We start from the raw sequence: 27,211 nt of genomic DNA on the forward strand, positions 1-27,211 counted from the left end.
ACTCAGCAAAGAATGGCTGGTCTAGCATTCCCTAATGTATATGTTCATATAAAGCAAACACACAAAAATATCCATTTCTACATGACCTGAGAGTTTACTGAATGAAATTACTATTTAAAAATAGTAAAATGATTCATTTCTTACCATGCTATATATAGCAGGAGTGAAATTAAGGTAACAATGGATATGGAGATTTAAATGAGTATTTATTCAGATTGTTCCATTAAAAGTAATACCCTCCTATAATCATTATTTCTGAGTTTATTACATGATTTTCTAATTTATTTTTCCATAAATAATCCATTGTCATCTTTTCCTAGGCTAAGATAGAGATAAAATAGAAATTATACTAACAACAGAATTTTGAAAATGATGTTGTACCTCTCTGGTTCCTTGTTTCCAGATATGTCTTATTTTGCTTCAGTCCTTTAGTAGCTAGAAAATTTAAAGCAATCCTCTTAAAACTTAATATTAAACTAAATAAATCATATGATTCGAGTTTCTTAGTTTGAAATTTAGTGTATTGTTTAGGATGAGAAAACTCTGTAATAAAATTGATCTTACCAGTTAAAAGTTAATAAAATGATGAACACATGGGAAAAAGTATTTCAAGCCTGAAGAACAAACCTCACCACTCCTACAGTATTTGATTTAACTAATCTCAAGAATTAATTTGTATATCTCAATAAGGCCTCTTCTATAACTTGTTGAGGTATGAAATCTGAACATATTCATAATAATCTTTACCTTATTGTTATTTCTAATGTGACAAATCCAAAATAACCATTCCACACTTAGCATATGGGCATTAAAATGAGATAATACAATTCAATAATGTTATGCAATATTTCAAGGTATAATGGGTACTGATGATGATCATTAAAGTGAAAAATTCCTTTGTAGTCATTCAAACACTTACAGAGAATACCAGCTATTGTGACCACAGTGGACATCAAGACAAGGCAGATGATTCCCAGGATCCCAGCAATGAGCTTCTCTGGACATAATGGTAAATATTAGGAAGAGAAATGAAAACACTGACAAAGGATGGATGGAAATAATCATTTAGGAAATTTACATACAAGAGAACCAATGATGCACAAGGAGTCACATATAAAAACATGGCCCCCAAACTGTATCGACCATTGTAATCTTCTCTCAGAATATATCGTTGCAGTTGCAGTAAATCTATTACCCCATAAGATGTGATAAAGACCACAAATTACAATTCCTGAGCACAGTTAGTTCTCAGTTTCAATTATAGTACCATATCCCTACTCCACATTCTGATCCTCACAAATGAAAAACATAGATCATTCCCTACTTGTTCACCTATGCCCCTGCACCCCAAGAGTACATCCTAGAACAGTTATGCTGTGTGTGTAGTGAATGTTTTACCTTTGCAGTGGTAGTACTTTCCATTCTCTTGAAGATCCCAAGAAGCATTTTGAAGATTTAATTCTGCATAGGTTATTTCCTGCTCAGTTACTGAAGTGGAACACTTAGTGCCCTTAGCTTTCATTTGCTGTCTTTTTGAGTTTTTCATGATATTAAGTTCTCCATAGGTAACCCCTTGGTTATTCATCTCTTCAGGTGAGTAGTGGCAGGCACAGTGCTGAGTGGAACCGAACTGAAGGACTTGATGAAGAGTATATGTAGTGACAAGACTGCTAGGAACAGTCACACGGGGTGGAGTGTAGGGTAAGTGAGTTCATTTGCAGTTGAACAATGTAAAATCTGGTACTAATTTCCTTACATCTTTGAAGAACTGTTTTATGATAGAATAGGTATCTCTACAATGACATTCTATGTTTGACACAACAGTATTGACTAAAAAATGTAAAGCAATAAAGTTGTCAAGGAGAAAGCAATTCAGGAATAATATTGTCCTTAATATAAGGTCAGATTGCACAGAAGCACTTCAATGGTAGTAGAACAACTGTATTAAAATTAAAATGCTGTATCAGAAAAAATGCTATACCAACTTTTTGGACAATTTTTAAGTCCATACTGGTTAAAAATTGAGTGCTCTAAGATTAAGGAATACTAGTTTTAGCACAAGTAGGAATTTCCTGTAGCAAATGACTTTTATTTTGGACTTATATTTCTTTACTAAAGGGTAATGCAGTGCTATCAAGTGAATTTTTACTTTGAATAATTGTTGAGTTATGAGAAATCATTAAATTTTAAAAGAAAGATTTTATATTTTGAAAAATGTCACAACACGTAAACTTCTTAAACCTGAACCATATTGCAAACAAAAAAACAATAAATATTTTTTGAAGTACTTATTTAACACCAGAAATTGACATTGATTTGATGGCAAAGACATGAAACCATGAAATGATAAATACAAGTGTAGATCTTTTGGAACAAAAGATAAAACAAGTGTAGATATTTTGGAACAGATGGAACAACACTGTTGGTACAAACTTCTAGAAACATCTATGAATGTCAAAAGCTGTGAGGGTGGTTTAATTGTATACAGAATTCCAATAAATTAAATCAATATATTTTCATAATTCAGTCAATGAACTCTCCAGTCAGGGAGATCTGGAATTCCTCGTAGCTCTCAAACTTACAGAGTATGACCTTTAACAAATAACTTCCTGTCTAGCTATCTAGTTTTTACTAATCTAAAATGGGAATTAAAATATGTATAAAATAATATATATAAAGCACTTAATACTCCACCTGGGTTTCTAAGCTGTCAGTTATACATCATTTATTTTGATTATTTATAGCAGAATAGTCACATTATCAGTACTCATTCATATCCTTTAAACCATGTAACATAATTCACTAGATAGAGGTGTCTTTCAGTATTAAATAACTTCTTTTACTAAAACTTATTCAACTTTTTAAAAAGTCTTGATTGTTTATACTTAAATTCAAATTAGCATTTCATAGAACGTGCCTCATTTTGCTTTTTATGAAAAATCAAAGCACTTCATCTAAGCAAATGTATGAAGAGTTACATTTGATTGTGATTTGATGGATTCATTTTAAGAATCAATTTTTAAAGGCTCAACTAAATATAAAAAATTTATCTGATTATATCTATAACTAATGAAAGTCCAAATTGAGTTCCTTGTCTTGATGCTTATGGGATCTCATTTGAGTTATCTTGATTTGCAAACAGTTTGTGCCTGTGTATATGCATTTACTTACTTCTCCTCAGGCAAGAATTTGAATATTTTAAGAAGTTCTCCAATGTATTTCAAATTCACTTTTGTTTGTTACTCTGAATTGCTGGAATAAAGATACCAATGTTCTCTGTGATTTAATTATATATTAATTGTACCTCAGTTGCACCCCATCCAGCATTTGTATCTCCCACTAAATGAGGTGTCTAGGAGAGAGACAGGGCAGTAGTGACACATACCTTCTGTTGGCCAGTCTTGCATCTTCCAGTGGGAGGTCAGACAATATCTGTGGTCTTCACAGACTGCCGGCCCTGTGAGAACCCAGAGTGAGGCAATAGTGGAAAAAGTTGATTTCTCATCAATGTGTCACTTAAAATTTGAACAGGAAATTCTTACATTTTGAAGACACTTTATCTCATCACACATGTTCAGAATGTCTGAGACTTTCAGCTTGTAGTGTGTCATTTAGTTTGTCCCTTGGTAAGTACCTCTGAGAAATTGTTATGTTCCACAAGATATTGAGGTCAGAGACTTGGCCACCCAGGCTGTCACTCACTTCCATCTGATTCACAAACACGGAGGACTTAGGCCTTATGAGAAATGTCCTAGATGTTTAAGTTTTGCTTTTAAACAAGGTTGCTAAATCTTGGCATTACATTCTTCTTTCTAATGCTCTTGCCATGTCACATTTATTATACTGAATATATTTTAAAACCATCATCCAGTGACAGATATTTAATGATACTTGACACAAATTTTGAAGACTTGCTATAATCAATTTTATCTCTGTTGCAATGACATCAGTTTCCATACTTCTCAATTTTTGACTTTGTTAATATACCTGCAATTAATTTTTTTGTTATTTGTAAGTAAGTTATTTATGTTTCTGCTTTAAAAAACTAAATTTCTGTGTGAAGGAATAAAATTGAACAATAGCATCATACCAGAGATTTGAATATTAAATAATTATTTATATTATTATTTATTCATCCTTCAATGATAATTGTTGCTTGTATTTTGATAGGAATATTTGTTGTAAATTAAGAAAACCCTAAGACTATGTAGGGAGAAAAACAAATGTAATTTTTGAAAATTTCACCTCACTGAAAAAATTGGGAGAGGCCAGAGAAAGTACTTTTAAAACACAATTAAATGACACATGAACATCAAAAGAAATAAAACATTAAATCTAAATTGCTTAATTTGCAGTAACGGAAATCTTTTCCTGTTTTTTACACTATTGGAGTTCACTTACAAATAATTTTTAAGGAAATTTACATGTGTATTTGCCTGGTCTGTATTTCTGTGTTTTGTTTCATTCTGTTTTATTTTTGCAAAACTGAATGACAATTATATTTTCATGTATTTATTTTTAATGATGGACAATTGACATACAATATTATATAGTTGTAGTATAAACATAGTGATAAAAATTTATATAGCTTCTGATACAACCATTATGATAAAGCTCACTACTATTTATCACCATAAAAATTCATCCAGCATTACCCACTATATTCTGTATGCTATGATTTACATTCCTGTGACTTATTTATTTTATGACTGAAAGATACCACATACTTCCTTTCAACTGTTCAGAATTTCCACCCCACTCATGGCAATCACAACTTTTATTTCTCTACATATGAGTATATTTCAGTTGTTTTTTGTTTTGTTTTGTTTTTAGATTTCACATTACTAGTTAAATCATGAATTATTTGTCTTTTTATGTCTAATTTAATTTAGCATAAAACCCTGTAGGTCTATCAATATTGTCAAAATGACAAAAAAATTCATTCTTTTTTCATTGCCAAGTAATAGTCCAGTGTGTGTGTGTGTGTGTGTGTGTGTGGTGTGTGTGTGTGTGTGTGTAGCTGCTATTTATGCATTTATCTATAGTTGGACACATGGGTTGCTTCCATATCTTGGCTATTGCATGTAATGCTGTAATAAATATATGGTAGTTATATCTCCTCAAGTGAATGTTTTCATTTTCTTCAAATAGATACCCTGAAGTGGATTTTCTGCACGTTATGGTATTTTGATTTTTAATTTTTTGAGGAACCTTCATAGTGCTATCCATTGTGACTACACCAATTTAAATTGCCACCAACAGTGCACAAAAGTTATCTTTCTCCACATCCTATCTAATATTTTTTATTTCCTGTTTTTTTTTTTGGTTCTGACGTGTGTGAGGCGATATCTCTTTGCAGTTTTGGTTTACGTTTTCCTAATGATCAGTGATGTTGAGCATCTCTTCATGTGTCTTTGGCCTTTTGTATATCTTCTTTCCAAGGATATCTATTCAGGTCCTCAGCCTATTTTTTTTAAATCTCTTGTTTTTGTTCTTTTGGTGTTGAGATGTAGGACTTCTTTATATATATTGGATATTAACCCCTTGTTGATATATCATTTGCATTATATATCATATGAATTTGTTACATTTATTAGGCTGCTTTTTTGTTTTGTTGAAGCTTTCCTTGATCAGCATAAGCTTTATAGCTTGATGTTATTTATTTTTCATTTTGTTGCCCTTACCGAAGGAGATATATCCAAAAGAGTAAAATTAAGATTTATTTCTAAGATTTTGTCACCTATCCTGTCTTTAGAATATTTATGGATTGGGACCTTATTTCTAGATCTTTAACTTATTTTAGGTTTATTTTTGTGTATGATGTAAAGAGTGGTCCAGTTTTATTCTCTATCACATAGTCCTCCATTTTTAATACACCATTTACTGAAGACTCTTTACCCTATTGTCTATTATTGCCTCCTTTGTCATATACTTATTGACCATATAAATACAGGGTTGTTTCTAGACTTTGTATTCCATTTCTTTTATCTATATGTGTATTGTTGTGCCATACTGCACAAATTTCTACAGCTTTGTAGTATAGTTTGAAATTTTTAAAATTTGTTTTTATTTAAGTTCAATTTACCAAAATATAGTATAACACCCAGTGCTCATCTCATCAAGTGCCCTACTCAGTGCCCCACATCACAGTTACCCCCACCCCCAGACTGGGTCCCCTTCCATAACCCTTTGTTTGTTTCCCAGAGTTAAGAACGCCTCATGGTTTGTCTTCCTCTCTAATTTTTCAGATACCCTCCTTTCCCTTATAATCCCTTTCACTATTTCTGATATTCCCCATATGAGTGAAACCATATGATGATTGTCCTTCTCTGATTGACTTATTTCACTCAGCATAATACCCTCCAGTTCCATCCACATCAAAGGAAATGGTGGGTATTCATCTTTTCCGAAGGCTAAGTAAAATTCCATTCTCTCTATATATATCACATCCTATTTATCCACTCCTCTGTCAAAGGACACTGTGGCTCCTTCCACAGCTTGGCTATTGGGGACATTGCTACTATGAAATATTGGGGTGCAGGTGTCTTGTTTCACTACTCTGTATCTTTGGGGTAAATCCTCAGCAGTGCAGTTGCTGGGTCATAGGGTAGCTCTATTTTTAACTCTTTGAGGAACCTCCATTACTCTTTTTCAGAGTGGCTGTACCGGTTTGCATTCCCACCAACAATGCAAGAGGGTTCCCCCTTCTCCACATCCTCTTCAACATTTGTTGTTTCCTGTCTTGTTGATTTTCACCACTCTCACTGGTATGAGGTGGTATCTCATTGTGGTTTTGATTTATACTTCACTGATGGCAAGTGATGTGGAACATTATCTAGTATGCTTTTTGGCCATGTGTATGTCTTCTTTGGTGAAATTTCTGTTCATGTCTTCTGCCCATTTCATGATTGAATTTTTTGTTTGTTGGATGTTGAGTTTAATAAGTTCTTTATAGATTTTGATACTAGCCCTTAGTGATATGTCATTTGCAAATATCTTCTCCCTTTCTGTAGGTTGTCTTTAGTTTTGATGACTTTTTTTTTTTCTGCGCAGAAGCTTTTTATCCTGATTAAGTCCCAATAGTTCATTTTTGCTTTCATTTTCCTTGACCTTTAGATGTACCTTGCAAGAAGTTATGGTGGCCAAGTTCAAAAAAGGTTGTTGCCTGTGTTCTCCCCTAGTATTTTGATGGATTCTTGTCCCATATTTAGATCTTTCAACCATTTTGAGTTTATCTTTGTGTGTTGTGTAAGAGAATGGTCCAGTTTTATTCTTTTGCATATAGCTGTCCAATTTTCCTAACATGATATATTGAAGAGACCATCCTTTTTCCGGTGGATATTCTTTCCTGCTTTGTCGAATATTAGTTGACCATAAAGTTGAGGGCCCATTTCTGGGTTCTCTATTCTGTTCCACTGCTTTTGTACCAGTACCATACTGTCTTGATGATCACAGCTGTGTACACAGCTTGAAATCTGGCTTTGTGATGCCCCCGGCTCTGGTTTTCTTTTTCAATATTCCTCTAGCTATTCAGGGTCTTTTCTGATTCCATACAAATCTTAAGATTATTTGTTCCAAATTTCTGAAGAAGTTCATGGTATTTTGATAGGGATTGAAATGAATGTGTATATTGCCCTGGGTAGCATAGACATCTTCACAATATTTATTCTTCCAATCCATGAGCATGAAATGTTTTTCCATCTCTTTGTGTCTTCCTCGATTTCATTCAGAAGTGTTCTGTAGGTTTTAGGGTATAGATCCTTTACCACTTTGGTTAGGTTTATTTCTAGGTATCTTATACTTTGGGGTGCAATTGTAAATAAAATAGATTCCTTAATTTCTCTTTTTTCAGTCTCATTGTTAGTGTATAGAAATGTCACTGATTTCTGGGCACTGATTTTGTATTGTGCCACATTGCTGAATTGTTGTATGAGTTCTAGCAATCTAGAGGTGGAATCTTTTGGGTTTTCTATGTACTGTATCATGTCATCTGCGAAGAGGGAGAGTTTGACTTCTTCTTTGTCAATTTGAATGCCTTTTATTTCCTTGTATTGTCTGATTTCTGAGGCTAGGACTTCTAGTACTATGTTGAATAACAGTGGTGAGAGTGGACATCCCTGTTGTGTTCCTGATCTTAGGGGAAAGGCTCTCAGTTTTTCCCCATTGAGAATGATATTTGCTGTGGGCTTTTCATATCCCTATCCCTACACTTTGAAGAGTTTTAATAAAGAATGGATGCTGTATTTTGTCAAATGCTTCCTCTGCATCTATTCAGAGGATCCTATGGTTCTTGTCTTTTCTCTTATTGATGTGATCTAATATGTTGATTGTTTTACAAGTGTTGAACCAGCCTTGCATCCTGGGGATAAATCCCACTTTGTCATGATGAATAATCCTCTTAATGTACTCTTGGACCCTGTTGGCTAGCAGCTTGGTGAGAACTTTTGCATCCATGTTCATCAGGGATATTGGTCTATTATTCTCCTTCTTGTGGGGTATTTGTCTAATTTTAGAATCGAGGTAATGCTGACCTCATAAAACGAGTTTGGAAGCATTTCCTCCCTTTATATCCTTTGAAACATCTTTAGTAGAATAGATATTATTTCTTTTTTAAACGTTTGATAGAATCCCCCTGGGAAGCCATCTGGCCCTGGACTTTTGTGTCTTGGGAGATTTTTGGTGACTGCTTTAATATCCTCCCTGGTTATTGGCCTATTCAGGTGTTCTATTTCTTCCTGTTCCAGTTTTGGTAATTTGTGGTTTCCCAGAAATGCATCCATTTCTTCTAGATTGCCTAATTTGTTGGCATATAGCTGCTCATAATGTGTTTTTAAAACCATTTGTATTTCCTTGGTATTGATTGTGATCTCTCCTCTTTCATTCATGATTTTATTAATTTGAGTCTTTTTTCTTTTTAATAAGGCTGGCTAGGGGTTTATCTATCTTATTAATTCTTTCAAAGAACTAGCTCCTGGTTTTGTTTATCTGTTTCACAGTTCTTCTGGTCTCTATGTCATTGAGTTCTGCTCAAATCTTTATTATCTCTCTTCTTCTCCTCGATGTATGCTTTACTTGCTGTTCTTTCTTCAATTCTTTTAGGTGTGAGGTTAGCTTGTATACTTGAGTTTTTTCCAATTTTTTGAGGGTTGTTTCTATTGCGATATATTTCCCTTTTAGGACTGCTTTTGCTGTATCCTAAAGATTTTGAACAGTTGTACTTTCATTTTCATTAGTTTCCATGAATCTTTTTAATTCTCTAATTTCCAGGTTGACCCAATCATCTTTAGTAGGATGCTCTTTAACCTCCATGTTTTTAAGTTTTTTCCATATTTCTTCTTGTGATTGAGTTCTAGTTTCAAAGCATTGTGGTCTGAAAATATGCAAGGGACAATCCCAATCTTTTAGTATTGTTTGAAACCTGATTTGTGATCCAGTATATGGTCTATTATGGAGAGAGTCCATGTGCACTTGAGAAGAATGTGTATTCAGTTGCGTTTGGATGGAAAGTTCTGTATATATCTGTGAAATCTATTTGGTCCAGTGTATCATTTAAGGCCCTTTTTTCTTTGGTGATGTTCTGCTTAGAAAACCTGTCCTGGGGATCCCTGGGTGGCGCAGCGGTTTGGCGCCTGCCTTTGGCCCAGGGTGCGATCCTGGAGACCCGGGATCGAATCCCACGTCGGGCTCCCGGTGCATGGAGCCTGCTTCTCCCTCTGCCTGTGTCTCTGTGCCTCTCTCTCTCTCTGTGCCTATCATAAATAAATAAAAATTTAAAAAAATAAAATAAAAAAAAAAAAAGAAAACCTGTCCTTTGCTGAAAGTGGCATGTTGAAGTCTCCTACTAATAGTGTATTATTATCTAAGTATCTCATTACTTTGGTTATTAATTGATTGATTTTCTTGACTGTTCCCACATTAGGAACATAAATATTCATGATTGTGAGGTCTTCTTGTTTGATAGACCCTTTAAGTATGACATAGTGTCTCTCTTCATATTTTACTACAGTCTTTGGTATAAACTTTAATTTATATGATATGAGGATTACTACCACAGCTTTCTTTTGAGGACCATTTGAATGGCAATTAGCTCTCCACCCCTTCATTTTCAGTCTAGAGGTGTCCTTAGATCTAAAATGAATTGTAGACAATATATAGATGGGCCTTCCTTTTTTATCCAGGCCGATACCCTGAGTCTTTTGATTGGATCATTTAGCCCATTCATGTTCAGAGTAACTATTGAAAGATATGAATTTAGTGTCATCGTATATTTATTCAATCCCTGTTTTTGTAGATTGTTTCTTTGGGCTCCCTCTTTCTTTTACAGGATCCCCCTTAATATTTCTTGCAGATCCGGTTTGGTGGTCACATATTCTTTCAGTTTCTGCCTATCCTGGAAGCTCTTTATCTCTCCTTCTATTCTGAATGAGAGCCTTGCTGGATAAAGTATTCTTGACTGCATGTTCTTCTCATTTAGTACCTTGAGTATATCCTGCCAGCCCTTTCTGGCCTGCCAGGTCTCTGTGGAGAGGTCTGCTGTTTTCTGATATTTCTCCCCATATAAGTTAAGAATATCTTATCTCAAGCTGCTTTAAGAATTATTCTCTTTATCTTTGAAATTTGCAAGTTTCACTATTAAATGTCAAGGTGTTGAATGGTTTTTATTGATTTTGGGGGGTCCTATCTCTTGGATCTGAAAGTCTGTTTCCCTCCCCAAATTAGGGAAGTTCTCAGCTGTGTTTTGTTTAAATATGCTTTTGGTCCTTTCTCTCTCTCTCTTCTGGAATCTCAATTAGACGTATATTCTTCCTTCTCAAGCTATCATTTATTTCCCTAAGCCTTTCCTTGTGGGCTCTTACTTGTTTTTCTCTTTTGTCCTCAGATTCAGTCCTTTCCATCAACTTGTCTTCTAGGTCACTCACTCTCTCTTCCACCTCATTAACTCTAGCAGTTAGAACATTTAGTTTGGATTGCATCTCACTTAATCTATTTTTAATTTCTGCCTGATTAGATCTCAATTCTGCAGTAACAAAGTCTCTAGAATCCTTTATGTTTTTTTTTCCAGAGCCCAGTCACTTTATAATTGTACTTCTGAATTGAATTTCTGACATTATATTTAAATCCATATTCTGTAACTCTGTGGCAGAAAGTATTGTTTCTGGTTCTTTCTTTTGTGGTGAATGCTTCCTTCTCATTTTTGTCTAGTGCAGAGGGGCTGTATGAGTGAGCTGAGTCAAAAATATCAAGCATGACCTAAGTAAAATACACCCTAGATGATTCTGAAGAGATCAAAGATCAGAAAATAAAAGAAAAAAAAAACAGACTAAATAAAACAATAGAACCATTAAAGTGAAAGCAAATTTTAAAACAAAGTAGTAAAAATAAAAAGCTAAAAACCAAAAACAAAGAAAAAAACGGGGGGGGGGGATGGTGGTGGTGAGGAAGTGGTAGTGAAGAGACACTGCAGTGTACCTGAGGGGTCCTAGAGGGTGATCCTCTTGGTTCTGAGTGTATTTTGTTTGTATGTTAGAAGATGCTTAATCCCAAATTTATATAAACCAACAATACTTATATAAAGACCCAACATTTACCACAAAAACATAAACAAAATAAAAGATGGGGACAGAATGGGAAGGGAGATTATAATCTCATAGAATGAACCAAGACGATGTTCCACTTGGTTCTGGGTGTATTTTGTTCATGTTTTAGAAGGCACTAACTTCCCCCATTGTAAAACAAAATGAGGCAGAAAAAACAAAAAACAAATAGCCATATCTTGTATATCTCCCCAAATTAAACTGAATATGTTGAAGGGAATCCAGAAGTGAAAAATATCTAAGACATGTAATTGTAGAAATATGAAAGTCAAAAAGGAAAAGAAAACTTAAAAATGAAGAGCTGGTAAAATATTGTATTTAAGCTGGGAAAAATAAATATTGGACATTTTTAGTCTGATATAAAAATGAGTCGTAATAGAAAAAGAAAGAAAAAAAACCATCTTGTTCTATTGACTATTTTCCCACAGTCCTGGAGCTTTCCAGTGCTGCTTGGTCAATAAACTTGCTCTTCCTTTGTTCTTCCAGCAGCTCTTCTGGGGGAGAGGTCAGCTGTGCTGATTCTCAGGTGTCTGTCCCTGGGTAGAGATGCCCCACCCCTTTCCATGTGCTGGGCTCAGTGTGAGCTGTTTATCCTGTGAGGCCTTTGTTCACATATAGTGGCCCCTCCTCAAGGTGAAACAAAGAGGAAAAACAAAAATGGCGGCAGCTAGATTTCCCACTCTGGAGTCAAGCTCCCCACAAGTAACTAATGCAGTCTCCTAGTCCATACTAACCTAGATGCTCCTGGTGGCAGGTGCAGGTGCACTGATCTGCACAGCTTGTGGGACACCCAGAAGCAGAAGAGTTCTTGCTTTCCTGTTTCCTCCCCACCTCCATCTGTCCCAGAGAGAATGAAGGATCGCTGGCTTTGTCCGCTTGAGTGCCCTGGGATCCGGGGGCCCCTTGCCACTAGACCCAAGCTCCCAGGGACCGCCTCTCCCAAAGGGAATGGTGTACAGCCACCTCCATCCATTGCCAGCCTCTAGGGTAATGGCAGCTCTGGAGTCGGCCCACTTAACCAACTGGCTTCTCCCAGATGCCCCCAGAGGGCTGTGGCACTCCAGCCCTTTACTGATACTAGTTTGCAGTGAGTTTCTCCCGAGCGCCCCTCCTCTTATAGTGACTCCAAGAATCTTGAGGCTTCACTGTCCCTCCTGCAATTCTGTCCAATTTTCCTGCTAAGCATTTTTCTGTCAGGGAAAGCTCAGGTGTGGATTTTTAAAGTTCCCACTTCTCCAGGTCAGGGCTTTCCTGCCCCGAAGGCTTTCACCACTCTATCTTAGCTCTGCTAGTCACAGTTCCCCTCCCCTAGTTTATTCTTTTTATTTTTTCACCTTCCTACCTTGTTAGAAGTAAAAACTTTTCTCTCTGTAGCATTTTGGCTATTCTCTCTTTAAATCTCAGGTCAAAATTGTAGGTGTTCAGGATGTTTTAAAAGTTATCTAGGCAAATTTGTGGGGCCCAGTGAGTTGAGGACCCCCACTCTTCCACCATCTTGCCCCTCCCTACTATGTTTGAAATCTAAGAGCATGTTACTTCCAGTTTTCTTCTTTCAAAAGATTGCTTTGGTATTCAAATCTGGTTTGTCTGATATAAGTATTGCTGCTCCTGCTTTCTTTTGATCTCCATTTGCATGATAAATGTTTCTCAACTCCCTCACCATCAATCTGTAGGTATCTTTAGTTTTAAAAAAAACAAAGTCTCTTTTAGGGAACATATAGGTGGATTTTGTTGTCTTCTTTAAAAGATTTTATTTATTTATTCATGAGAGTCAGAGAGGGAGAGAGAGAGAGGCAGAGACACAGGCACAGGGAGAAGCAGAAGCAGGCTCCATTTGGGGAGCCCGGCATGGGACTCGATCCTACGTGGAGGATCCAGACCTATGATGTGGGTCTCCAGGATCACTCCCTGGGCTGAAGGCAGAGCTAAACCACTGAGCCACCCAGGCTTCTCAGGGATTTTGTTTTCTTAATTAATCCTGACACCCTATATCTTTTATTTGGAGCATTTCATCCATTGAAATTAAAGTAATTCTTGACAGAAATGATTTATTACCATTTAGTTCCTTGTTTTGTCATTGTTTCTGGGGATTTTCTCTGATTCTTTCTTGTCTTTGTCACATTTGTTTCCTCCTTTTCACTTAAGAGTCCTCTTTAATATTTCTTGTAGGGCTGGTTTAGTGATCACAAACTTTTAGTTTTTGTTTTTCTGAGAAACCTTTTCTGAGAGAACCTCTCTCTGTCCATTCTGAATGATATCCTTGCTGGATAGAGTATTCTTGGCTGTGGATTTTTCTTATTCAGCACTTTGAATACATCTTGCCACTGCCCTCTGGCTTATCATGTTTCTGCAGAGAAATCTGCAGCTAGCCTTATGGGTTTTCCATCAGAAGTTAAAGACTTCTTTTGTCTTTCTGTGCTTAAGATTTTTTTCATTATCATCATATTTTGCAAAATTAATTACAACGTGTTGTGGTGTTGGCCTGCTTTTGTTGATTTTGCTGGGAGTTCTTTGTGCCCTCAGGATCTAGAGTGTAAAGAGAGACAAAGAAGGCATTATATAATCATAAAGAGGACAATCCTAATTAGAAGGACTAACTATTGTAAATATTTGTGTATTCAACATGGGCACACCCAAATATGTAAAACAATAACAAACATAAAGGAACTTATTGATAATATACCATAATATAAAGGATTTTAACACTCCATTTACATCAATGGACAGATTATTTAAACAGAGAAAGCAAGGAAACAGTGGCTTTGAATAACACACTGGATAGATGGACTTACAGATATATTCAGAACATTCCATCATGAAACAGCATATTATATATTCTTTCAGGGGCACCATGGAGCATTTTCCAGAATAGATCACATATTAGATCACAAAATAGGTCTCAACAAATACAAAAAGAGGGGCGCCTGGGTGGCTCAGTGGTTGAGCATCTGCCTTCAGCTCAGGGTTTGAACTTGGGGTCCTGGGATTGAGTACCACATCAAGTTCCCCACAGGGAGCCTGCTTCTTCATCTGCTTATGTCTCTGCCTCTCTCTCTGTGCTTCTCATGAATAAATAAATAAAATCTTAAAAAATTAAAAAAATACAAAAAGTTTAGTCATATCATGTGTCTTTTCTGAACACAACTCTATGAAACTTGAGGTCAACCTCAAAAACTTTTTGGAAAAAACACAAATACATGGAGGCTAAACAACATTGTAATAAACAATGAGTGGGACAGCCAGGAAATGAAAGAAGAATTAAAAAAAAATACGTGGGAAGAAATTATAATGAAAACACAATGGTCCAAAACATTTGGGATGCAGCAAAAGCAGTCCTAAGAGGGAAGTATAGAGCAATACAGGTATAACTCAAGAAGCAAGAAAAATTTCTAACAAGCACCAACTGAGAAATGAAGAAGCAATATATATAGTATATAGAAATAGATAAAGAAGAAGAAATATCTTCTTATCTATCTATCTATCTATCTATGAAGAGAGATTATTCAGCCACAAAAGAATGAATGAAATCTTGTAATTTGCAACAATGTGAATGGAGGTAGAAGAGTATTATGCTCATCAAAATAAGTCAATTGGAGAAAGACAAACATAATATGATTTCACTCATGTAGAATAAGAAATAAGGGGAACAAACCAACAAAAAAAAGAGAGAGGTAACGCAAGAAATAAATTCTTAACTATATAAAACAAAATGATGTTTGCCAGAGGAAATGTGGGTGGGGCAATGAGTGAAATAGGTGATAGTGATTAAGGAGTGCATTTGCTGTGTGAGCACTGGGTATTATGTGGAATTATTGAATCAGTACACTGTATACTTATACATAATATTACAGTATATATTTGATACTAGAATTTAAACAAAAACTTAAAAAAATGAAGATTGGATATTTAGAGTCTTTTGTAGTTTCATACCAACCTTAAAGTAATTTATTCTAGTTTTGCAAAAAATGCTATTAGTATTTTCATAGGGATCACATTTAATCCATAGGTCATTTTGTGTAATATGGATATTTTCACAATGTTAATACTTTAGTCGACAGCTATGGTATATCTTCCCATTTACTATTTGTAATCTTTGATTTTCTTTTATCAGCGTCTTATAGTTTTCAGAGTATAGGACTTGTACCTCCTTGGTTAAATTTATTATTAAGTAATTTATTTCTATAAATGAAATTGTAAATGGGATTATTTTCTTAATTTCATTGTCTCCTAGTTTTTTCCTAGTGTATAGAAATATAATGGATTTCTGCATACTCATTTTGTACTGTGAAACTTAGTTTATTTTATTAATTAGTTCCAGTAGGGGTTTTTTTTTTTTTGGTGGAGTCTTTAAGTTTTTCTATTTAGATAACTGTGTTATATGCAAACGGTGACAACTTTGCTTTGGATCATGACCCCAACCAAAATCAAGAGTCAACCAACTGTGCCACTCAGGTGCCCCCAACGACTATTTTTAAATGGAGTAATTTAGTGACCAACTGACTCTAGCTGAAGAAAATATTTAAAGATATTCTAATGATGAAATGTGTTCTAGGTGAAATCTTGCATATGCTTAAAGGAAAGAAAAGTTGGTGAAAATAAGTTATGTGAATATATCAAAATGCTTACAAAGTGGATAAAATATTGATGATAATGTTTCAAATTATAAGTCTGTATTTGTATTAATATTCAAGTGAACAAATACAGCATATTCAGTAAACAGAAGTGAGGCTGGTTAGGTCTTGTCACTGTTTGAGAAGAGATAAAGGTACTAATTTGTTAGACTTTAATGAGTAAAGACCATATGCTGTAAAATATAGGGTACAGTAAAAGGATATTTACAGCATATTAAATTAACAATTTCTTACAGAGGAAAGTTAAAATATGTATTGTAAAGATAAAATAAAGAAAAAACGGGGTTCAAAGACATGGTAGTGTTTACCCCTAATTAAAGGATAAGTATATTATACTTAATAACGAATTATATCTATATACTTGCACATGGAGATAAAATATATCAATAAGACAAATGATAATTTAAAATGTTAATATAAATAGAATAATTTTAATTTCAGTTCCAACAATTTTTATATTTAAATAACTGTTTGCAGATTTAATGAGATGCTCCTTCAACAGAAGCAAACAGAACAATGAAAGTATAAAGATTGAAAGCATCATGCATCACCGGCCAAGAGAAAAATTCTCTAGTTAATGTACTATCACAATACGAGGCAAAAATCATTGTTGGAAATGATGAAGCACATTTTGCTATAAAAGGCTGAGTATCCAAATCCAGTGTTTCATAAAACCCATATGTACTTAGTAATTCAAGTTGAACCTAAATTTGAAATAAAAGGAAGGAAACAATCATAACTGGAGATTCAAACAACTCTACCTCCTTGCTTATCAAACAAGTAGATATATCAGTAAACTATAGAAGGACTTGAACTAGACAATTCATAAATACATATATGCACAGACATACATACACTATATAGTAGTATAGAATACTCATAGTTTTAAGTTCACTTTAAAATTCTCCAAAAATACACTATACTCATATTTTCAAGTATATTAATATAAAACATATAGAACTGTGATGTCACTGCATTAGCCACTAGCCAACCTTGGCAATTGAGCACATGTATATGAATATTTACAATTAATTTCTAGTAATTAAACATAAATATAAGCTTAATATTGGTACTGTGTTCATATTAGCCATGTTTAACACAAATGTAAACCATATCCAGCTTCCTAGAAAATTCTCTAACTACAGTTAACCTAAAATAGAAGTTAGTAGCCAACAATTTGAGAATCTTGTATGATTTTAACTTACATATGAGCCAAATATATAATCACAATGAATGTCTAAAATTTTTATATGAATTACAAAAAAACAATAATATTTTTATTGAGAAATATTAATTGCCTTAAGTGCATATATTACAAAAAAAGAGCAACAGCAGAAATCTGAGCATATGTGACAAGACACTAAAACCATGAAAGCAAAAATTAGGTGATATTAAGTCCAAAGTCAATAAAAGAAACAATAAATAGTACAAAATCATGACAAAGAACAAAAGTGCAGTAGAGAGGATCTTAAAGGACAAAGGTATTCTTGAAAAGACTTACTAAAATGGATAAGACTGTCAACAAAATAATAAAGAAAAGTTTTTTTTAATCTAGATTAAACTTGGGAATATATTATTGTTCTCATAGATATTAAAAGGTAAGAAAGCCATATTATAAATAAACTTTGACAACTCTTTGAAATAGAAAATTCTTAGAAAATTACTAAAATTACCAAAGTGGAGTACAACAAAAAAGAAACCTGGGTAAACCTACTGTGTGTTAAAGAAACTGAGTTCATGATATAAACTTTCCTGCAGAAACATTCTACTTGGAAGCTGGGATAGCATCAGAAGTGAATAACAACACTAAAAAAATATTGATCACATCTCCCAATCATTATGGCAATGTAGTTGCATACATTACATCCTACAGGCATTATAAACCCTGGAAGTCACTGTTACAAATTTTGCTTTCAATGGTCTTGCATATTGCAAAGAAATTAACAAAAGATTGTCTTTCACATTTTTTCATATATTCATGACTTTTCATGTCCTTCTCACCTTCCCAAATACCCAGTTTTCTGTCTGGTACTATGTTATCCATAAGCCTGACAAATTACTTTCTTTTATCACTTTTTGTTGCACGGCAGACCTCTGGTGATGGTGGTTCCAAGTCCTTGTTGGAACACGGCTTCATGTACTTTCATTCTGGAAGACTATCAACGACATCAAGTTCTGGGTCTGCAGGTTTTCTTTCTTGAGGTGAATGTACTATTAAATTATAAATTTCATTATTTCTAATGAATTTCTGGGCATATGAAGTGTTGTTATTCCTTCATTGCTCTCAAAATGTTCTTACCTCTTTCAAAAGCATGGCTTCAATGTACCCCCTTTTGATTTAATATATATTGATCTTACTTGGGTTTTGCAGACCTTCCTGGATTTCAGTTGTTTTTCAACAAATTTGAAATAGTTCTGGCCATTACTTGTTCAAATAATTTTCTACAAAACGTTTCCCTCTTCTTGTAAGATCTTAATTACACGTGTTTCATAACTTTGATGTTATCACATTGATCTATTGAACAAATTATTTTTATTCCCCTCTTAGACTGGATTATTCTTATCAAATCCATACATTTGGGTATATGCAAGCTAAATTTTTGCATGTTGCCTTAGGAGGACCCACAAAAAAACAGTGATTGTATTTAAGGGAAAAACCTCATAAAATGTATTGTAGAGCAACAGTTTTTAGTGCAAATCTCTGATTTTTATCCCCAACTATACACTTATTTATTACCAGGAAACAAAATTTTAAGATTAACAAATTTGGTACATATTAGACAGACACAACCCGGTTCTTCTTGCATTCTCCTTGGAACTGGCTGCCTGCAAAGAATACTTTTTCTGCTCTGCTGCAACAAAAGTAAATTTTAAAAGGGCAACACCTTCTAAATTTAGTACTGAGGACCCAAAATAACAAGCTCTTTATGTTCAGTACCTAATGTATAATCTCAGAAAGTTAGACAGAGAAAACTACCATTTTGATCTTTGTATCCCTGACTTCTGCATTGATCTTTCTATTCTGGATTCACTCTTGATTAACACCCTCCTAATATTGTTCCCTACATATATATATCTCTTCAGTGCTTTTGGTGGATCTCCTAACCCAAGGTCATTTTACCAAATAATTCATATGGTTTCTCAGGAGTACATATAAGACTTAGGCACCTTTTTGTGAATGTGTTTAGAAAAAATACTTTGGGAGAAAATTGGGAGGTGTTCCACATTAGAATGTATTAAGCAAATTCTCTCTTAACTTTCCCCATTTTCAGTGGTAAGAGATGCATATGTGTGGATGTGATTCTCCAACATTGGAAGGAAGAAGACATTTCAGTATCTTCTTCTCCTTGGACATGGTAGGTTCCCCAAATCTGAGAATCAACAGGCTATCTTGTCATATCTTGACAATCCCTTTCAAATTCTTCAAACCCAAAAGAGACAGCATTTATATATGTCCACGTAACACATTGGATGAGGAGACTGGGGTTCTTAACCAAGAAGAGAAAGAAGAGTAATTACAACTTGATTTCAAAAAAGGAAATACATATCCAGAATGAGTTACTTTACTGTCCATATATGAGGTGTATTAAATTTCTCAAATGACTTTTTAAATGCAAACATCTTTAAGGGCACTTGAATGGCTCCATCAGTTAAGCATCTGATTTCAGCTCTGGTCATGACCCCAAGGTGCTGGAATCCAGTCCCACATCAGGCTCCCTACTTCTCCCTCTCTATTTGATCTTCTCCCCAGCTCATGCTCTCTCTCTCTCTTTCTCACACACACACACACACACACACACACACACACACAAATAAATAAATAAAATCTTAAAAAAATAAATGCAAACATCTTTGATGGTCAATGTGGTTCAGTCAGATTATATTTCTGATATCTGGTTATCTCATTGGGTGAAAGGAAGAAGACAGTTGTAGAACATGGGTTTTCTTGGAAAACAGCTTTTAATAAACTTTTGGAAAGCAAAATATGAAGAGATCACATATAGTAAGAATATAATGTGGTTAGGATTTATTTTCAGGAACTTTAGACATATTATTGATTCCTCAGATCAGCCCTATGAGGTGGCTACAATTAGGGTCATCATGCCATAGGTGATTGGTGTAGAAATGTCAAGTTCTTTGGTCAAAATGACTGAGATCTAGTAAATATCTGTATACCAAGAAGGTAATGTTCAAATAATCTTCAAGTAACTCTGGAATAAGATATTATTTCTATCATGTTTTCCAGGACAGGAAACTGAGCCAGAGCAGTTATATAATTGAGTCACAGGGCAGCCCGGGTGGCTCAGTGCCACCTTCAGCTCAGGGCCTGATCCTGGAGATCCGGGATCGAGTCCTATGTCAGGCTCTCTGCATAGAGCCTGCTTCTCCTGCATGTGTCTCTGCCTCTCTCTGTGTGTGTCTCTCATGAATAAATAAATAAAATAAAATAAAAATTGAGTCACAGGGCTAAGAGTATGCATTTAGAAAATATGTTGAAGTGACTTGGTTTCATTGCCAGTGCCTTTAAACTTTATACCATACTGCTTATTCTCCTTTTGTAAATTGATCAAAGACTCTGGTGAAACCATCTATAAGATGATGTTTACCACTATACAAAAGACACAAAAAACTAGGTGGGAAGTTAGACAGTATTATTTTTTTTCGTCTATTTCCCACTATTTTTCTTTTGCAGACTAATCTATCTCTTGAAATACAGTGAGAAAAATATTCCTAGAGTTATTACGATACATTAGGTTATTTTTCAGTGAGTCTACATTTCTTCCATCTGAGCACCTTGAAAAGATATAGTTTGCAGGCAGTCAATAATAAGTTTGGCCACTTGTCTTGTTTTCACAATATAGTATAAGTGGAAACGTGATAGTTTGTGAGTTCAGAGTCTAGGCATTAAAAAGCAGTTTCTGCTTGCTGCTAATCTCTGCCATAAAAGATTGTATACCAGGTAGCCTGCTCCTCTAGGAATAAAATACATAAAAAACATCTGGGCTGAATCTGTAGTCTGGAGTCAAGTACATGCTTAGCCTTGATCAAGTAAAATCCAACCAAGCCACAGATGAATGAGGAAGAAATGCTTATTTTAAAATGTCAATGCAAACACAACTTTAGCAATTAGTTATAGCTCCATTTACATATTATATGAAATTTATTTTTGAATAGTCATATAATTTCCCAATATGAGTATAAGGAATAAGTACAGAGAATATAAAGAATATGTCTATATTCAAAGAGATAAATATATATAAAGTATGAATTTATTTTGCAAATAATAATCCAGGAATCTCTTGCCCTCTTATAATTGAATAAGGGTAGATATATCTCTGAATCATTATCAAAGTACTAAAGTTTGTCCTGAATTCTGGTAATAATTAGCTGTTTGCTCTACACCAATATCTTTATACTATTATTTCTCTCATTTTCTTTCTTATTTAACATTTTATTTTTTGAATCAAAGTATTTTTTAGCATAGCAGTAAAGAACAACAGAGGTGGTGATGTGGAGAACTAAAAAAAAGAAAATCTCTTCCAATATATCTGAAATCCAAGAGAGGGAAACAAGACACAGGAAAAAGTATGAAAGGACACTAGTTTTATCCAATGAAAGACCAATCTCTACCAAATAATGAACCTAATCTTTGATGGTGCTGCAGTAAAACAGATCCTGAAGGTACGCTTTGGTTCCATTCTCTGAGAAAGTGGGGCAGATGTGAAAAACTCATAGCCACCCTGTGGTGGTCGCATGATCTGAGTGTCTGTTAACAATTGAGCACTCCTAGCTCCAAATGAATCCCTTACTGCCCTATTCTCAGAAAATAGAGGTAGGTGCTATACAATTCTTTCCCCTGTCAGCTCACATGAAGTTGAGTTTTGTCAGTAAGAGGCAATGAAGACACATTGCAGCAGAAAGGGCCCTTCTTCTGGTTCCATGATGTTTTCATGGAGTTTGGCCACTATGGCTTGGTTCCCAGCTGCATGCATGCAGGAAGTCCTATGTACTCAGCCTCCAGTAAGTTTTTGTGGCCAAAGTCAGTCATCCTTCCTGCCCTCTACTCTGTGCCCCCCTAACAATCTGGCAGGCATTCTTCCTGCTTGTCAGTCACAGCCTGAGATCCATCCTCACCAATTTCAGCCTGTGGACTATGGAGCTGCACTGTCCCAGGTCAATGCCATGAACATGTCTGCCTTGAAGCTGTGTGTAGGCACGTTGTCTTCAATGATATCTGAATCCCATCTTCAGAGGGTAAACCTGGCTTCCCAGTGATCAGTCCTTTGGGTACTCTCCTTTACCCCTAAGGTATCCTTATAATTTTTTTAAATCTTAGTAGACTTTGCTCTTAGTACATTTTCTCTTACAAATACATAATAAAGCTTCCCCTGGTTTCTGTCTCCTGACTCCATTCTGACCGGTAATCCTGCCACCATGGGCTGTTCGACCCTCATTTGCAGACCCTTTAAGGGTTAGAAAAAAAATCAATTAATTTGGAAATATGAATAGATATTCACTTAATTGAGAAATTTACAATAATGTTATGATTTCTAATTCATATATAATTAATTTTAATAAATAGCAAAGGCTTAAGAAATGCATAATATGTACCTCAGTATACATTTTTTACATTGATACTAATAAATAATGAAAAATAGTTTGAGAACACCGAGGGTGAAACCTTATGTACAAATTGGACTTTGGGTGTTCATGATGCATTGATGTAGGTTCATTTTCGGTAATGAATGAACCATTCTAGTGGATGACATTAATAACAGGGGAGAGGTAGGTGTGCAGACAGAAGCTATTGAGGAAAACTCTGTACCTTCTTCTTAAATTTTTGTGAACATAAAATTGCTCTGAAAAATTATACCTGGGGGCAGCCCAGGTGGCTCAGTAGTTTAGCGCCGCCTTCAGCCCAGGGCCTGATCCTGGAGACCCGGGATCGAGTACCACATCAGGCTCCCTCCATGGAGCCTGCTTCTCCCTCTACCTGTGTCTCTGCCTCTCTCTCTGTGTGTGTCTCTCATGAATAAATAAATAAATAAAATCTTAAAAAAAAAAGAAAAGTTATACCTGAAAAATATTCTGAAAAAATAATTGTATGGCTTTTGAAGAAATTAAAAATATGTTCTTTTATGTTCTTTCTTTATATAGGTGAGATAACATTATACCAAAATTAAGTAACTAAAATGCCTGGTGCTTACAAATGTATGTTCTAATTATTGAGCATAATGAAGGTAAATGTTTCTTCAAGTTAAAATTGAGATATGGACAAGTATGGTCACTCTTTGATGATGCTGTAAACCTGAAATACAGAGAATTATCTCATTAGTCCTACCAATATATACCATAATATTTTGATGAAGTAACAATTTATTACAACTAATAGTAATATATCTAAGTCTGAATATTTCTCATACAATTCATTTAGAAAACATTTCAACAATTGTGTTTATATAATTGTTCACATATTGCTGTTTTTCTTTGTAAGATTAATTCTTTTAAGGCACAAAATACAAAAATTCTCAAGAAACTTACACTTTGGAAAGAAATGTTGATTCTTTTGGCCACACAGATGAACTACTATTTCTTCTTTGGGGGACTCTAATCCATGAAGTATTAGTGAAAAACTTCAAGAACTACTATGAGAAAACAAATTTTATTAGAAATCAAACAAAAGTTCTTATACTCATTTGAATTTTCTAGTAACAAAGTTCATTCTTTCTTACTCTATAGAATCTTTCAAATTATAATACAATGTTTCATACTGGACGCATTCTAAAAGTTTATGAGTAGGAGTAAGTGAAGATGACAAATTTACAAAGACAACAATTTCAGAATTCTGAAAATTTATCAAAGGTTAACAATATTTTATGAAATATTTATATTGGAAACAGTCCTAGATATTTCAAGTGAGAAGAAGAACATTTGTCATCTTATTATCTAGGACAACTCTCACACCTCCCACCACTCACCCTAGCTCAGTGATCAAGAACTGTAGCTTATTCAATTTGGAGAAGGTGTGAAAAAGAATGGTGCTGGTGCCACAAGGGCAGACTTGATTAGCAGTGGGGAAGGGGACAAAATAGCACACTGATTTTTCAGCTCGAAGTGCTGATTTTGCTTGGTACAAATGAGGAAAACCATACTTTTCTAGTCAGAGGTTGTGGTTTGGTGTCAAGGACTCTGACTCCCGTAGGTATAATGGGAAGGTATTGTAGGAAAAGTATGACTGAAGAGATGACATTAGCTCTTTACATACTGTTAGCTGATGGAAAAATATGTGCACAGGGAGAGGAGACCAAGATGAACTGAATAGAAAGTAAAAGCTGAAGAAGACTTGAGAAGTGCTAGTTATGAGTACTCCCTTCCCAACCTCACATACACACACACACACACACACACACACACACATGCACACACATCACAGGGAAGAGGGAGAAAGTCTTACTGACTTGCAGTATTTGAATACAGTCTTCTAAAAATTTAGCAGTTGAGATCCAAGCTACAAAATCACAAGGACAATCCCTAGGAATATAGGTTAAAAATAAAAATAAACAATACGAATTTGGAAAAACTGAAAAAAGGTATCAGGAGGCCCACTTTAGAGGAGAATATTCTGCAGTAAAGTCTATGCAACTATAAAAATAATAAATCTAGGAAAAAGGAAAGAGAATACATGTTCACTGAACTATATTATCAAAAATGTCTACTGAAAAAATTAGGAAATGGGGCACTTGGGTGGCTTATTTGGTTAAACAGCCAACTCTTGATTTTGGCTCAGGTCATGATCTCAGGGTTGAACCCCATATCAGGCTCCACACTCATACTCATGAAGTCTGCCTGCATTCTGTCTCTTCCTCTCCCTCTGCCCCTCCTCATTTACACGCACATATGTGGGTAAGCTTTCTCTCTCTAAAATAAATAAAACTTTTTAAAAATTTAGGAAAAATGAAGAAAAGTTGGAAAATATCTTCCATACTAAGAGAAAGTGTAGGTCAATAGAAATTTCTACTGAGAGAAGATGTTAGATTTATTAGGGAAAAAAGTATTTTAAAGTAATGTTTATAAATATATGTAAATTATAAAGAAAACAATGTTCAGATAGTTAAACGAACATATGGTGGCAGCAATATAACAAGTAGGAAATATCAATAGAGAAATAAAACTATATGAATAAACCACAGAAAATTCTGAGTTTATAAATTCATACTTGAAATGAAAACTTCAATTATTGGCTCTACAGAAAATTTGAGATGCAGTAGAAAAGGTTGATGAAATTGAGAAATTATTCATCCCATAGGATGAGAAAGAAGAGAGAGAAAAATTAACAGTTTAGAGATCTTAGAAACAGTTTCAGGGAATCCAGCATAAGTTTAACTACAAACCCACAGCAGAGGCAGATAAAAAAACAGAACAACAATCTAAAGTCATGATGAAGGAAAAGCTTATTAAATATCATTTAAAAATATTTATGGACACCAGAGGGCTAGCAAACTACTGATAGGATAAGTAAGCACATACAAATCCAAATCTCAAGACTGATGTAAAATGAAATGACCAAAAACACTTGTAAACACGGACAAGAAATGCTTTTGAGGGAATAGGTGACTTAAGTCAGTGTGAAAGTCAGGAAATAAGCAATAGATCTTCCACCTTCAGCAATATTAAACAATTGTATCTACCACAGAATCCATACCTGACCTGAATGCTAGTTCAGACTGGAGGGGGAATACAATCAGCAAGACAAAGGAACAGAAAGCTCCAGGCCCTAAATCTTCTGTGGAACCAATAACTTCAAATTACACCCAGATACACAATCCATATATATTCAGTCTAATCAATTTTTTTTATTGGTGTTCAATTTACTAACATACAGAATAACACCCAGTGCCCGTCACCCATTCACTCCCACCCCCCGCCCTCCTCCCCTTCTACCACCCCTAGTTCGTTTCCCAGAGTTAGCAGTCTTTACGTTCTGTCTCCCTTTCTGATATTTCCCACCCATTTCTTCTCCCTTCCCTTATTTTCCCTTTCACTATTATTTATATTCCCCAAATGAATGAGAACATATAATGTTTGTCCTTCTCCGACTGACTTACTTCACTCAGCATAATACCCTCCAGTTCCATCCACGTTGAAGCAAATGGTAGGTATTTGTCATTTCTAATAGCTGAGTAATCAATTTTTGATATGAGTACCAAAGCCATTCAAATGGGAAAAAAATAGGATTTTTCACAAATGGTGATGGGAAACTGACTATCCGCATGCAAAAGAATGAAGCTGGATGCTTATATTGTCACCATATACAGAAGTTAATTCAAAATGGACTAAAGACTTAAACATAAGATGTAAAACTATAAAATTCCTTTAAGAGAACATGAAGAGAAGTAACATCAAATTTGGAAATGATTTCCTGAGCATGCTACCAAAAGGAAAGACCTCAAAGGAAAAAATCCATTATACACAAATGGGCTACATCAAACTAAGACATTCTGTGCAACAAGGGGCATGATCAACAGAATGAAAAGGCAAAGTGAGGGGGAAAAAAAAAAACAACACTTGAAAATCATACATCAAACAAGAGATTCATATCCAAAATTTATAAGGAATCCCATAAATCATTAATAAAAACAAAACCCAAATAACCCAATTAAAAATGGGTAAAAGAATTGAATAGACACTTTTTCCAAAGAAAATATACAAATGGTCAAGAAATTTATGAAAAGATTCCCAATATCACTAATGATCAGAGAAATGCAAATCAAAACCAAAGAGATATCTCTTCATATTGTTTAGGTTGGATTTTATCAAAAACGTGTTGGTGAGGAGGTAGAAAAAGAGGACTGTTGTGCACTCTTGTTGGGAATATAAATTGGTCAGCCATTATGAAGAAGAGTATGGAGCTGCTTCAAGAAATTAAAATAGAATTACCATATGAATCAGCAATCCTATATAAAGGAAAATACATAAAAGAATTGA

At 34.7% G+C, this 27,211-nt stretch overlaps 1 protein-coding gene across 1 annotated transcript in view; it reads right to left on the minus strand.

Moving 5' to 3' along the window:
• The window catches only part of LOC486692 (NKG2-A/NKG2-B type II integral membrane protein-like), a 49,919-nt gene that overhangs the window by 16,556 nt on the left and 6,152 nt on the right, over positions 1-27,211 (minus strand). The window contains exons 4-8 of the mRNA XM_038576782.1: positions 23,768-23,868; positions 23,434-23,534; positions 3,386-3,457; positions 920-997; positions 355-435 (exon numbers count right to left, since the gene is read on the minus strand). Coding sequence (XP_038432710.1) covers positions 355-435; positions 920-997; positions 3,386-3,407 — 181 coding nt within the window. The 5' untranslated portion in view covers positions 3,408-3,457; positions 23,434-23,534; positions 23,768-23,868. The remainder of the gene's footprint in view (positions 1-354; positions 436-919; positions 998-3,385; positions 3,458-23,433; positions 23,535-23,767; positions 23,869-27,211) is intronic.

Source organism: Canis lupus, chromosome 27, assembly GCF_011100685.1.
Source record: "Canis lupus familiaris isolate Mischka breed German Shepherd chromosome 27, alternate assembly UU_Cfam_GSD_1.0, whole genome shotgun sequence".
Classification (NCBI taxonomy): Eukaryota; Metazoa; Chordata; class Mammalia; order Carnivora; family Canidae; genus Canis; species Canis lupus.